The sequence below is a fragment of the Ambystoma mexicanum genome, chromosome 1p, assembly GCF_040938575.1.
Source record: "Ambystoma mexicanum isolate Mex_15411 chromosome 1p, UKY_AmexF1_1, whole genome shotgun sequence".
Lineage (NCBI taxonomy): Eukaryota > Metazoa > Chordata > Amphibia > Caudata > Ambystomatidae > Ambystoma > Ambystoma mexicanum.
In genome coordinates, this window is record NC_090921.1 from 36387659 (window position 1) to 36400567 (window position 12909).

Sequence of the window (12909 nt, forward strand, 5' to 3'; positions counted from 1 at the left end):
GATGCCCAGTAACATTGGCTTGTTGCCTGAAACCCCCAGGGAATGGAGGATGCCCAGTAATATTGGCTTGGTGCCTGAAGCCCCCTAGGAATGGAGGATGCCCAGTAATATTGGCTTGTTGCCTGAAACCCCCAGGGAATGGAGGATGCCCAGTAATATTGGCTTGTTGCCTGAAACCCGCAGGGAATGGAGGATGTCCAGTAATATTGTCTTGTTGCCTGAAGCCCCCTAGGAATGGAGGATGCCCAGTAATATTGGCACGTTGCCTGAAACCCCCAGGGAATGGAGGATGCCCAGTAATATTGGCTTGTTGCCTGAAACCCCCAGGGAATGGAGGATGCCCAGTAATATTGGCTTGTTGCCTGAAACCCCCAGGGAATGGAGGATGCCCAGTAATATTGGCTTGTTGCCTGAAACCCCCAGGGAATAGAGGATGCCCAGTAATATTGGCTTGTTGCCTGAAACCCCCAGGGAATAGAGGATGCCCAGTAATATCAGGAGGTTGGACCAATTCTCTTGTTAGCGACTGGTCAACACAGTGTGCGGACCTGAATGTGTGGCCTCCACAGAAAAGACTTTGGTGGAATTACGAAGGATGGTTAAAGTCAGAAGGCAGAGTTGCAGAGTTTGTATTGTATTTCTAATGCCATTATGGAGTGCAAGGACAGCTACAAGAGCAAGGGTCATGAAGCCTTCTCTGCACATGCTTTACCATTTCCTGGTCATTCTTCCAAATTGGGGGTTTGGAGGTGGAACCCTGTATGAGGACAAGGTCAAATCTGCCCCACTTCTGAATTAAGGAAACTATTTTCTATAAAACCTGCCACTGCCAAAGGATCACCAGACTGCTCATGGCCAGAGAACTGTAACACAAATAATCCTACGGTGTTTGACACACTGGGCAAAGGAAACAGGGGTTTTCAAAACGTTCAGAACTTAAAAATAGTTGTATCTAGCCTCTTTCAGGCCATGGTCCATCCCTCACTTCAACGGCAGCCCTGTCAAATAAACATCAATCAGTCAATTGGAACTTCTTTCTTAGGTTGGTTGGTTATTTCTGCTGCCATCATTGTAATCCCTAGGTAGCCCTCCCCAGGCTCCAGACTAATGGGTTGCAGACTTGCTTCAGGTCTTTGCACACTAGAATCGCACTTAGCAAGGATTCACCAGGTCCAGGAAGCTTTGGCAATGCACCCTGCAACACTGGAAACTGATTACGTCACAGTCATTGCTAGCACCAGTTGGACAGGTGTTCGCTGAACCTTGCAATTCCCCTTCTCACCCTCCTAGCCTAGTCCCCTTTCTCCCCTCAACGACCGCAACGATTAGGCGCACTTCACCTTCTCTTCACTCCAATGGGCGATTCTGCCTCTTCACCCCTCTCAAATGTTCTCTCTTTGCTCCTCATGGAGCCTCGGTTCTCTGTTCTTTTTTATCTTCTCCATTCTCTGCAACTAGCACTCGCTTCACTGCACCACCTCCTCGATCCTATGCCTTGGTTCATGCCTTTGCACTTCCCCAACACCTTCCTCTCTATTCTAGCTGCTTCCACATCTATCCCACAACAGTCTCTCTCCTCTTCCCTCCAGGTCTCTTCTGCCTCCTTCGCGCTCTCTCTCTCTCCCTCTCTCCTCCCCTCCAGGTCTATTTGTTCAATTTCTCCTCCTGCACTCGATTCCTTACTGATGCTTTGATTTCTGAAACATCCCCCTGCAGTCTCTGCTCTCAGCTTTCTGCTTGCTTGTCTTTCCAGCCCTGCGTCTGCTATTTTCCTGAAAACCCTCACCTCACACGGATGGAACAGCTGCTGGCTTTTGTGCCCCGTTAACCCACCTCTCAGTTCTGCAAATGTTTTCAGCTGTGATACGCGGCCTGCGCAGGAAACAACTACTGACATTTTAATTTGTTTCCTCAGCTCCAGCTGGCCCACTCCATTGCACGCAACTGATCGTTGCGGCCTCTTCCAGGTTTCACTGGCAGAATCCCTGCGACTTTACCAGTCACCAAAGGGATGTACGCACCCCCCCCCCTTCAGATGAAGGCACTGTTGAATATTTGTTGATGGAGGGCCTCCGCAGACAGTGTTTTCTCACTGGTCCTTGGGTTAGGAATTGATTCCCTTATGCACAAGGTCAGTGGATACAAAGACTTGGCAAATTAAGTGAAAAACAAGTCTTTATACTTCAGTGGGCGCACCACAGGTTAGAGGTGGGCTGGGAAACCTGGGGTCCCTTCATGATTCTTCTCCAGGCCCGCCCATCACTTAGCAGGTGGTGGCACATGGCCCCCACAGTTTGACACACACCCAACATTTAGAATTGTTCCTGCTTTGGAGCTGGATAAGCATGAACAGATCATGTATCAGCAACAATACTCCCAGGTTTTCTTGCGCACAGTAAAATATAGAAAACAGTTCCTGAACTTCCAACAGGAAGCCAGGGGTAAACCTGCTAGGCAACATCTAACAGTCGGGATTCTTGGGAGATTAGCAGCCAGCTATGGAGGAATTTGGAGGTTGTTACCCCCCCACATAGACGGTTTGCCCTATGGTCACGAGAGACATCAAAACGACCTTGATCAATGTAAAATCATGTTTTATATAGTGATTCAAGGCAGATACCACTGGCTACAAGACACTGCAATATTAAGTGCTATTTAAGAATATAATAGTTCTCAGGAGCGGAAGGATGGCGGGGTGAGTCAAACGTGCTTGAAAAGAGCAGGCTGGCCACATGTTGGAAAAGAGAGGTTAACGTGTGATCTATACTCCCGAACATAAGTTAGGCACAACTCATTGGACTCAATAGAGAGATGAGAAGAAATGTCCTACTTGCAATGTGTATCGATGAGAGGAACTGTCCTGCTTGCAATGTGTGGAGAGATGAGAAGAACTGCCCTGCTTGCAATGTGTAGAGAGATGAGAGGAACTGCCCTGCTTGCAATGTGTAGAGAGATGGGAAGAACTGCCCTGCTTGCAATGTGTAGAGAGATGGGAAGAACTGCCCTCGTTGCAATGTGTAGAGAGATGGGAAGAACTGCCCTGCTTGCAATGTGTAGAGAGATGGGAAGAACTGCCCTGCTTGCAATGTGTAGAGAGATGGGAAGAACTGCCCTGCTTGCAATGTGTAGAGAGATGGGAAGAACTGCCCTGCTTGCAATGTGTAGAAAGATGGGAAGAACTGCCCTGCTTGCAATGTGTAGAGAGATGGGAGGAACTGCCCTGCTTGCAATGTGTAGAGAGATGGGAGGAACTGCCCTGCTTGCAATGTGTAGAGAGATGGGAGGAACTGCCCTGCTTGCAATGTGTAGAGAGATGGGAGGAACTGCCCTGCTTGCAATGTGTAGAGAGATGGGAGGAACTGCCCTGCTTGCAATGTGTAGATGTGTAGAGAGATGAGAGGAACTGCCCTGCTTGCAATGTGTAGAGAGATGAGAAGAACTGTCCTGCTTGCAATGTGTAGAGAGATGAGAAGAACTGTCCTGCTTGCAATGTGTAGAGAGATGAGAAGAACTGTCCTGCTTGCAATGTGTAGAGAGATGAGAAGAACTGCCCTGCTTGCAATGTGTAGAGAGATGAGAAGGACTGCCCTGCTTGCAATGTGTAGAGAGATGAGAAGAACTGCCCTCCTTGCAATGTGTAGAGAGATGAGAACTGCCCTCCTTGCAATGTGTAGAGAGATGAGAAGAACTGCCCTCCTTGCAATGTGTAGAGAGATGAGAGGAACTGCCCTGCTTGCAATGTGTAGAGAGATGAGAGGAACTGCCCTGCTTGCAATGTGTAGAGAGATGAGAAGAACTGCCCTCCTTGCAATGTGTAGAGAGATGAGAAGAACTGCCCTCCTTGCAATGTGTAGAGAGATGGGAAGGACTGCGCTGCTTGCAATGTGTAGAGAGATGAGAAGAACTGCCTTGCTTGCAATGTGTAGAGAGATGAGAAGAACTGCCCTGCTTGCAATGTGTAGAGAGATGAGAAGACCTGTCCTGCTTGCAATGTGTAGAGAGATGAGAAGAACTGTCCTGCTTGCAATGTGTAGAGAGATGAGAAGAACTGCCCTGCTTGCAATGTGTAGAGAGATGAGAAGAACTGCCCTGCTTGCAATGTGTAGAGAGATGAGAAGAACTGCCCTGCTTGCAATGTGTAGCGAGATGAGAAGAACTGTCCTGCTTGCAATGTGTAGAGAGATGAGAGGTACTGTCCGGCTAGCAATGTGTAGAGAGATGAGAAGTACTGTCCGGCTTGCAATGTGTAGAGAGATGAGAAGAACTGTCCTGCTTGCAATGTGTAGAGAGATGAGAAGAACTGTCCTGCTTGCAATGTGTAGAGAGATGAGAAGAACTGTCCTGCTTGCAATGTGTAGAGAGAGGGGAAGAACTGTCCTGCTTGCAATGTGTAGAGAGAGGGGAAGAACTGTCCTGCTTGCAATGTGTAGAGAGATGAGAAGAACTGTCCTGCTTGCAATGTGTAGAGAGATGAGAAGAACTGTCCTGCTTGCAATGTGTAGAGAGATGAGAAGAACTGTCCTGCTTGCAATGTGTAGAGAGATGAGAAGAACTGTCCTGCTTGCAATGTGTAGAGAGATGAGAAGAACTGTCCTGCTTGCAATGTGTAGAGATGAGAAGAACTGTCCTGCTTGCAATGTGTAGAGAGATGAGAAGAACTGTCCTGCTTGCAATGTGTAAGAGAGATGAGAAGAACTGTCCTGCTTGCAATGTGTAGGGAGATGAGAGGAACTGTCCTGCTTGCAATGTGTAGAGAGATGGGAAGAACTGCCCTGCTTGCAATGTGTAGAGAGATGAGAAGAACTGTCCTGCTTGCAATGTGTAGAGATGAGAGGAACTGTCCTGCTTGCAATGTGTAGAGAGATGGGAAGAACTGTCCTGCTTGCAATGTTTATGTTTTTATAGCCTTAAAACTATAGGACATGAGACCAAGAAAAGCGCTGGTCCTGAAAGGTGACTGGGGGATAACAGTGACTGGACACCTTGCCAAACATTGCGTGACAACACAATAAGCACAGCACATCATCGCAAAGCAAAACAATCCATATGGGATTGTGGAAAAGAAGCAGAGCGGAGCACAGTGGTTGCTTGGATAAGTCTTGTTTCTTGCTTTGGACTGTCAGGCCCCATTTCCATCCTGAGACTCCTGCGTTGTTCTTCCTTGTACCGGGGAGAGTTATTCTGTCAGTCCCTCTACCTAGCTTCAGATTAGATGACTGGTGCTCGTCTGGGAAGATCATGGAGGGGGCATTCTCTCCATGGCATCTTCCAGCCTCTGTTGGCTTCCAGTATATGCTGTGTGCATTAATTCTGTAGTCACTTGGCTGCACTGTCTGTGTTCAACCGGATGCGGGGTAGAATGGACCCTACGGCAAGCCATTTGTCCTCAGGCGGCTGCATAGTCTCAGAGCTCCACCCATGCCAGGGATGCGTATGCCTACAGCAAGACACCCTTCTTCAGGCGGTGCTTGGAGCACCATTCGTTCCACCTTCCCTGGAGACGCCTCTTTCTCAGGTCCCAGCTAAACCATCTCACAGGGCTAATTAGGGCCAAGGATATCAATGCCCATTTCTTTTATGGTATCCAGAGGACCGCTGTTGGTCCGCTGTACCAATATCATTCAACGTATTTCAACTGAAACAGCAGCACCACAGCTGCTGGTCTATCATCACCAACAGGGAATTTGGAAACCAGCTCTCATTTTATGTGGAGAGCACATCTGGGTCAATTCTTGATTGACGACAGAACACCCTGCAGGCAGGAGCATTTACGGGTTTGCCTTCGTCTTAAGAAATAATAGACAAACATACTCCTATTCACCAAAGAACATGATGGCAGGCAGCGTGATCAGCCTCGGGACCCAATCCACAGAGACATGGATCTCCACTTATACAGGGAAGTGAACAATGCTCAAGGTAACTAAGTGGCACCTGCAAATGCAGCGCTATAATTGTCTGCCTGTGTTGACATTGATATTGATATTTTATTTGTATCAAGCTCGTACACAAGTGTTTCAGAGTGCGACGAGGCTAGGGAGGGGAACAAGGGAGAACAAAACAACAATCTTACTAGGCCCAGTGACAGTGCGAACGTGCATGTACATGGGATAGACAAAGGGGAAAGTGCATGTGAGGGGGGAGAAGTGGAAAGTGCTGAGCAAAGGAATACAAATAAATAATTAAAAAGCAGCAAACCGTGGTAGTGGAGCCAGCAAGCGGCAAGTGCTAGGTTTAAGGCAACAGGCAGGGTGTGTCTGAAAAGTGCAGAAAAAGGGGGGGGGGGACTTTAGAGGTACAGATACAGACCCCAGTGCAAGGGATTGCCAGGAGGCAGTGCGGGTTGGTGGCAGGGTGAGCAGGTACCTGGGCCCGAAAGTCAGAGGGTAACCAAGTGCACGATGCCGAGACAGAACAGATCAGCAGGGGAGAGGAGGAACGAAGGCAGAGGCAAAGAGGAAGGTCTCGAGGTGCTTCCGGAACCGGAGATGGTTCTCCTCAAGGTTCAGAGTGGCAGAGAGGCCCCTGCCGAAGACAGATCTACCCCCAGCTCGTTTCTTTACAAAACGACTGACCTTGAGGAGCGAAGAGCTCGGGAGGGAAGGTATTTATGGAGGGACAGCTGAAGGTATTTTGGAGTCAGGCACCAGAAAGCCTTCTGGACAACGCAAAGGGTCTTGAATTTAATCCTTGGAGCCAGTGGAGAGATTTCAGGGCTGGAGAGGTACGATCCCAGGGTTTGAGGCCAAGGACAAGTCTCGCAGTCCGGTTCTGGATAAGTTGCAGAGGGCAGAGAGTAGAAGCAGGTAGATTTAGAAAGAGGCTGTTGCAATAATACAACCTAGAGCGAACCAGCGCTCGAGAGACTGAGCTTCTGGGGGAAGGAGGGGAAAAGCAGAATACCTCTCAGGAGGTGCAGTAGAGAGGTTGACATTTTGGAGACATCAGAGATGCGGGCAGAGAAGGAAAGTGTGGAGTCAAAGATGACCCTGTGGTTCTTAGCCTCGCAGGTGGGGGTAGGAGGAGGGTCAAGGGAGGCCGGGCAACAAGTGACAGGAAAGGAGGGTGAAGGTGTGCTGATGAGGAGGATCTCTGTCGTAATGGCGGTCAGGCAGAGAACGTTGGCGGCACACCAATCCTGAATGGCAGATGGGCAAACAGAGATAGGAGAAGAGGTGGCTGAGGGAAGCCTGAAACGGAGTTTAGTGTCATCAGCATAGCACTGAAAATTGGAGCAGAAAATGGCAATGCGGTGAGCGAGAGTTTTCAGGTATTGGTTGAAAAGTCAGGGTGGAAGGTTAGACCCCTGAGGAACACCGCAGGCAGAAAGGGAGATAGATGAAAGGAAGGACCCAAGTTGGAATTGGGAGGGTCGATCAGAGAGAAAAGAGGTCAGCCAGGCCAGAGCCTGATCAGTGATACATAGGTTGTCACAGAGACGGTTGAGCAGGATGGTATGGTTGACCCATGTTGAAGGCAGAAGAGAGATCGAGTAAGATGAGGACAGAGCGGATGTTAGGAGTCAAGGTTGGAAAGCAGATCTTCATGGATGTTCAGGAGAGTAGTTTCCGTGCTTCTGGCAGCTCTATAAGCCAGACTGGTGGTCGTGGAGACAACCAACAGAATCAGAGTGACGGTTAAGCTGCGAGATGGCCAGCGTTTTCAGGAGTTTGCCCAGAAAAGGAGTGATGGAGATTGGACGATAGTAAGCCGGGCAAGAAGGGCCAGCTGTGTTCACTGTACAGAAGCCACTTTAATCTCCAGAGTAGGAGTGCAATGCACGATCATTTTGCCATGGCCACGCCAGCACTGCGGACCCCGCCTGACCAATAGCCTCTCAGAACCCTTTATGTATTTGATATTTATGAAGCGCCTATACAGCGAAATAGGGTTTCAAGGCACATAAAGACAAGGGAGGGGGAGGTACAGGGGAGAAAAACAATAATGTTCCTACTAGGTTGTGAGTCAATTCAGAGCGTGCAAGTGGGGAGGGAGTAAATGTAGGATGGGACGAACCCTTGCCCGCTTCAGCCCAAAAGATCCAACCTCAGCTTCAGGTCTCCTTGTTGGCTGAATCGTTCTCTACGAGGTCAACACCCCAAAATCTCCCTTAGATCCCGATGCTTTTACAAAAAACAATTGACATAGGTCTGTAATCTCACAAACAAACAGGTCTCTTACACCAGACACTAAAAGCTGGAAAGATGGGCTAGCGAAATATCCCAAAATGCAACATCCTCAATTACTTGTTAAGTTTGCATCCTTTCTGGACAGGAATCTATGGTAATACAAACATACCTGGGCTTTTGAACGCAGGCATTTTTGGATTTTCATTTCTTCTTGCCAAAGAGTCTATGAAGGCAGTTTCACTTGCAGGGAGTGTGTCTGATCCCAGAGATATTGAAGGCTCACCTGGACCCTGTTCATCAGAACACCATGCATCTTTCTTGTACTTCGGATCTAGACCCTGCGCCTTATGAAACCTCTGTTGCCAGATGTGGCTCCCCTCTAGCCACTTCCCTCCAGGACACAGCGGTGCAAGCTTGATGCTTTGATCTGGGTCCTGCTCATCGGTGAACACGGGTTGAGTGCGCTGGCTCTCCTCTGGTCTCTGTGCATCAGCAAAAGATGACTCTATGGTCTGGTTCTGCTGCAGGCAATGCCAATCTCCAAACGATGCTTGAATGCAGCGTTTATGCCGTACCTGCCCATCACTAATCACAGGTGTTATGCACTGCTTCTGTTGACTCTGACCACCGGTAATCACTGGTTGGATGCACTGGTTCTTCTGTTGTAACTGTCCATCAGTAAACAGTTGCTGAAGACATAGGCCCGGCTCCCCTGCATTTCCTGGAAGAGGAGGCGGAGGAAATATTTGTCGGTTACAGTCCCTGCTCATTGCTGGACTGACCGCCTGCACAGACATACGTTGTTTCAGGCAATCTTGACCCTTTGTTAGCCAGCTTTGCTTCATAATCTCTGCAACTTTAAGGGGCATGTCCTCCAGAGTATTTTGCAAGTGGTCCATTTTGGCTTGCAGGTTCTGTAGCATGTTTAGAAGGCCTGTGTTGGGGGCATGCCACGTAGAGGGCACAGACTCAAAGATCCTTGGGGAGCTTTGGGAAGATCCCTTATTTATGGTATTCGACAATGAGAGCTTCCTAGCCTCCTCACTTACTGCCCCTCCCCAGACCTCAGCCCCCAGTATTTCAGAGTCTTCAGGCCAGAAGAGAAGCTCAGGTGTGGCTCTTACAGTAGAGACACTAGTGGCAGGACTGGCTGGTGCTGTTGCTCTTTCACGCTCCGAAGAACCCTGTTCTTTTCTTCTCCCCATTTAGATGTCTAGATGTTCAAGTCTCAGTTCTCTGCAGAAGGAAAAATGTACAATGTAAATAAATCCAGCAATGGTTGCAACATGAGTGTATACAAGAGAGGGGTCAGTGAGATAGTAGGTGTTTTCCAACAATAATTAAACAGAACCGGGCTTGAAATTGGGAGGAGCTGTTTAGGGCCTATTTGGAGCATAGAAGAGCCTGGTTAGCTGGACACCAACAGCGTTCCGGACAAAAATAGGACAATTTATCCATAGGAAGAAAAAAAAAAATTTTTTTTAAAAAAATCACAAATCAGAACTAAATTGCTCAAAGAGCAACTCAAAGAGAGCAACTCGAGAGGACTCCCGGCACCAAAACATGCAGTAAAAATCTAAAGATAGAAGCTGGGGGACGGGACATCAGGAGACGGTCGTCATTAGAAGGGTGCAGGATGACCTAGTCTCCGGTGATTGGTTAATGGGAGAAAGGCAGTTTTCAAGCTTTTAAAGCAGGACTGCTTTCTTTTTTACCGATGATTCCTGGCCGGACGACAGGGATTATTCAGGGACCCCATGCTGGAGAAACATTAGGACACATGTACACAACATTTAAAGCATAAGAGGTGATAGATAATTGACAAAAGATAGTTTTGATATTATGTGGAAATTAGATTTTTCGGAGTACTATGTACTAGCTCCTTGTTCTGCCATGGTAGCTCCTGGATACTGGTTAATGCTAGATACCCAAGAGCTGCTTTAGCACCTGGTCCCTGGTAAATGCTGGATACCCAGGAGCTGCTTCTAGCTCCTGCTCACTGGCTAATCCTGGATACCCAGGAGCTGCTTCTAGCTCCTGCTCACTGGTTAATGCTGGATACCCAGGAGCTGCTTCTAGCGCCTGCTCACTGGTTAATGCTGGATACCCAGGAGCTGCTTCTAGCGCCTGCTCACTGGTTAATGCTGGATACCCAGGAGCTGCTTTAGCTCCTGGATACTGGTTAATGCTGGATACCCAGGAGCTGCTTCTAGCTCCTGCTCACTGGTTAATGCTGGATACATGGCTCGAAACCTAGTGCATTGACGGCGTGCTCTGCAGAAGCGGCATTCAGATCATTCGGGTCATGGAGACCTAAGTTGAGGCCACAGAGGAGAATGATTTTAGAGGTAGGTTTAATATTGGTGCTCAGCAGGTGGAGTAAATCCTCTTCGAAGGAGTTCAGAGGACCGGGAGTCGGAGGCTGTAGATGACATGCATCGTTATAGTCTCAGTGTATGATGGGGGCATTTTAAGGAAGAGTATGTTGCAATTTATTTATTTAAATTTGCAATGATCCAGCTGCGTTAAGGCGATTTGTCTAATGGACAGGGAGTCTCTTGCCATTAGGGCGACCCGCACCACCTCTGGTGCCCGGTCAGTCACAGCAAAGGATGGAGTAAAAGGAGGAGCTGCTGCATTAGGCTCCTGGTCACTGGCTAATGCCGGAAACCCAGCAGCTGCATTAGCTCCTGGTCACTGGCTAATGCCGGATACTCAGCAGCTGCATTAGCTCCTGGTCACTGGTTAATGCCGGATACCCAGGAGCTGCTTTAGCTCCTGGTCACTGGCTAATGCCGGAAACCCAGCAGCTGCATTAGCTCCTGGTCACTGGCTAATGCCGGAAACCCAGCAGCTGCATTAGCTCCTGGTCACTGGCTAATGCCGGATACCCAGCAGCTGCATTAGCTCCTGGTCACTGGCTAATGCCGGATACCCAGCAGCTGCATTAGCTCCTGGTCACTGGCTAATGCCGGATACCCAGCAGCTGCATTAGCTCCTGGTCACTGGTTAATGCTGGATACCCAGGAGCTGCTTTAGCACCTGGTCCCTGGTTAATGCTGGATACCCAGGAGCTGCTTTTAGCGCCTGCTCACTGGCCAATGTTGGATACCCAGGAGCTGCTTTTAGCTCCCGCTTATCTAATCTTAATTTCGATCCCTGCATAATGAACTGCTTTTAATATGTTTTCACTCAATCATTTGTTCTATCCTCGCACTGCTAAGATCTGAATTAATCATCCATGCAGCAGAAGTGCACACCTATCAAAGATGTACTGCCCACTATGGTGAAGTCTGCTGTCTAACCTTTGAGACCAATCAAGGGGTGGCTAACAGGGGCTGGGGCTGCCCCAAGCTAGTGGATTCTGGACCTGGAGTAGGTATACGGTGGATCCCCAGACCACCTCCACTTGGTAACGCATAAAGGTAGGGGGCAGTCTCAGGTGCATCACCCCATATACAATCACCAAGGGCAATCAGGGTTAAGGGTCGGTTCCAAACCCCTTGTGGGCCCCTGTCTGGCCCCAACTGGAGAGTAAGTGCTACTATGATCAGCTGGCACCCTCCCACCACCAAGGTAAGCCCTGCTGGGGAATGTCTCCTTTACCTGACATCCCTGAAATAACGGAGCATCTCCATGCAAGTCTCCAGGCTGCAGGCCCTGCCTGGCTGAAACTGCATGATGCAGAGCAGCAGCTGCAGTCAAAAATGGCCGCCGCCATTTCCTCACACCCTGGAGCTCAGAGACGCCGGGTCTCCGACTCGCCTCAGCATACCATTGATTATCTGCAGCATTCCTTAAGTGAGCCTTTCCAGGAGAGCCGGCAGGCGAACCGGACGCACTCCGAAGATCCCAACCTAAGGCTTGCATTTCCTGTCTGGGCCTGTCCAGCCTGTTTCAGCCCCTACACTGGCAAAACGTTACATGCTTCCTTATTGTGCGTCGTATCTAGCAACCCCGTTCCTACCCCAGCTCACACCGCACCCATGCAGCCTTAAGCCTGCTCCATCCTCCCATCTCACAGTGTCCTCAAGGTTTCCCACGAGAACTGTGTTGCCAATCCGCTCCCTGCAATGCCCAAGAGACAGTGGTCACCTGCAGCCCCCCACATCCTCCCCGTCCCCAAAGCACTGCGTGATCAGCCCGCTCCCCGCTTTGCCCAACAGAAAGTGGTCGTCTGCATTGCCTCAGCAACCTCTGTTCATCCAGCCCCCCTGTCGCCAAAGTACTGCCTTGCCATCCCTCTCCCCGCGGTCCCCAACAGACACTGGACTTGTGCAGCAGCTCTAACCTGTCTATGTTAGATGCTACTGCAGCTAAACGACTCAAGAAACTCAGAATTAGGATGGCTCCCTTGCTGTATGCCTCCCTAATGCCCTTGCTGTCTAGTAATGCTTGACTTGGTAGTACTAGGCCCTCATGCCATCGTAGACCCTTACTAAAACAAGAAACAAAATAAATAAATAAATAAATAAATAAATTAAAAATCAAGCTCAACACTTCTGGGGAGCTGCCTGTGCTGGTGCTTAAAGCCACCCCCAACTGCCTCTGGCACAACCAGACGCCCTCTCACTCTCCTAACTCGATGCCGACCTCTGGGTTTTCTAGCCACCCAGTCTCTACACTGATCACAGCCCTCCCCACAATGATCCTGCCAGGTACTGTGTATCTTTGCCACACCAACCGATCACCTGCAAACCCTACCAAACTACTGTCAAGCCTCCCGCCACCGTGGCAAGAAACCACAGAGGGTATCCCCTGCAGTCGTACTACCCCTCTCACA

At 49.3% G+C, this 12909-nt stretch overlaps 1 protein-coding gene across 1 annotated transcript in view; it reads right to left on the minus strand.

The window, feature by feature from the left end:
- LOC138565383 (uncharacterized) overlaps positions 1-12909 on the minus strand; it is a 77410-nt gene that overhangs the window by 42586 nt on the left and 21915 nt on the right. Inside the window, exon 2 of the mRNA XM_069642974.1 lies at positions 8296-9362. Within this exon, the coding sequence (XP_069499075.1) occupies positions 8296-9331 (1036 nt within the window). The 5' untranslated portion in view covers positions 9332-9362. The remainder of the gene's footprint in view (positions 1-8295; positions 9363-12909) is intronic.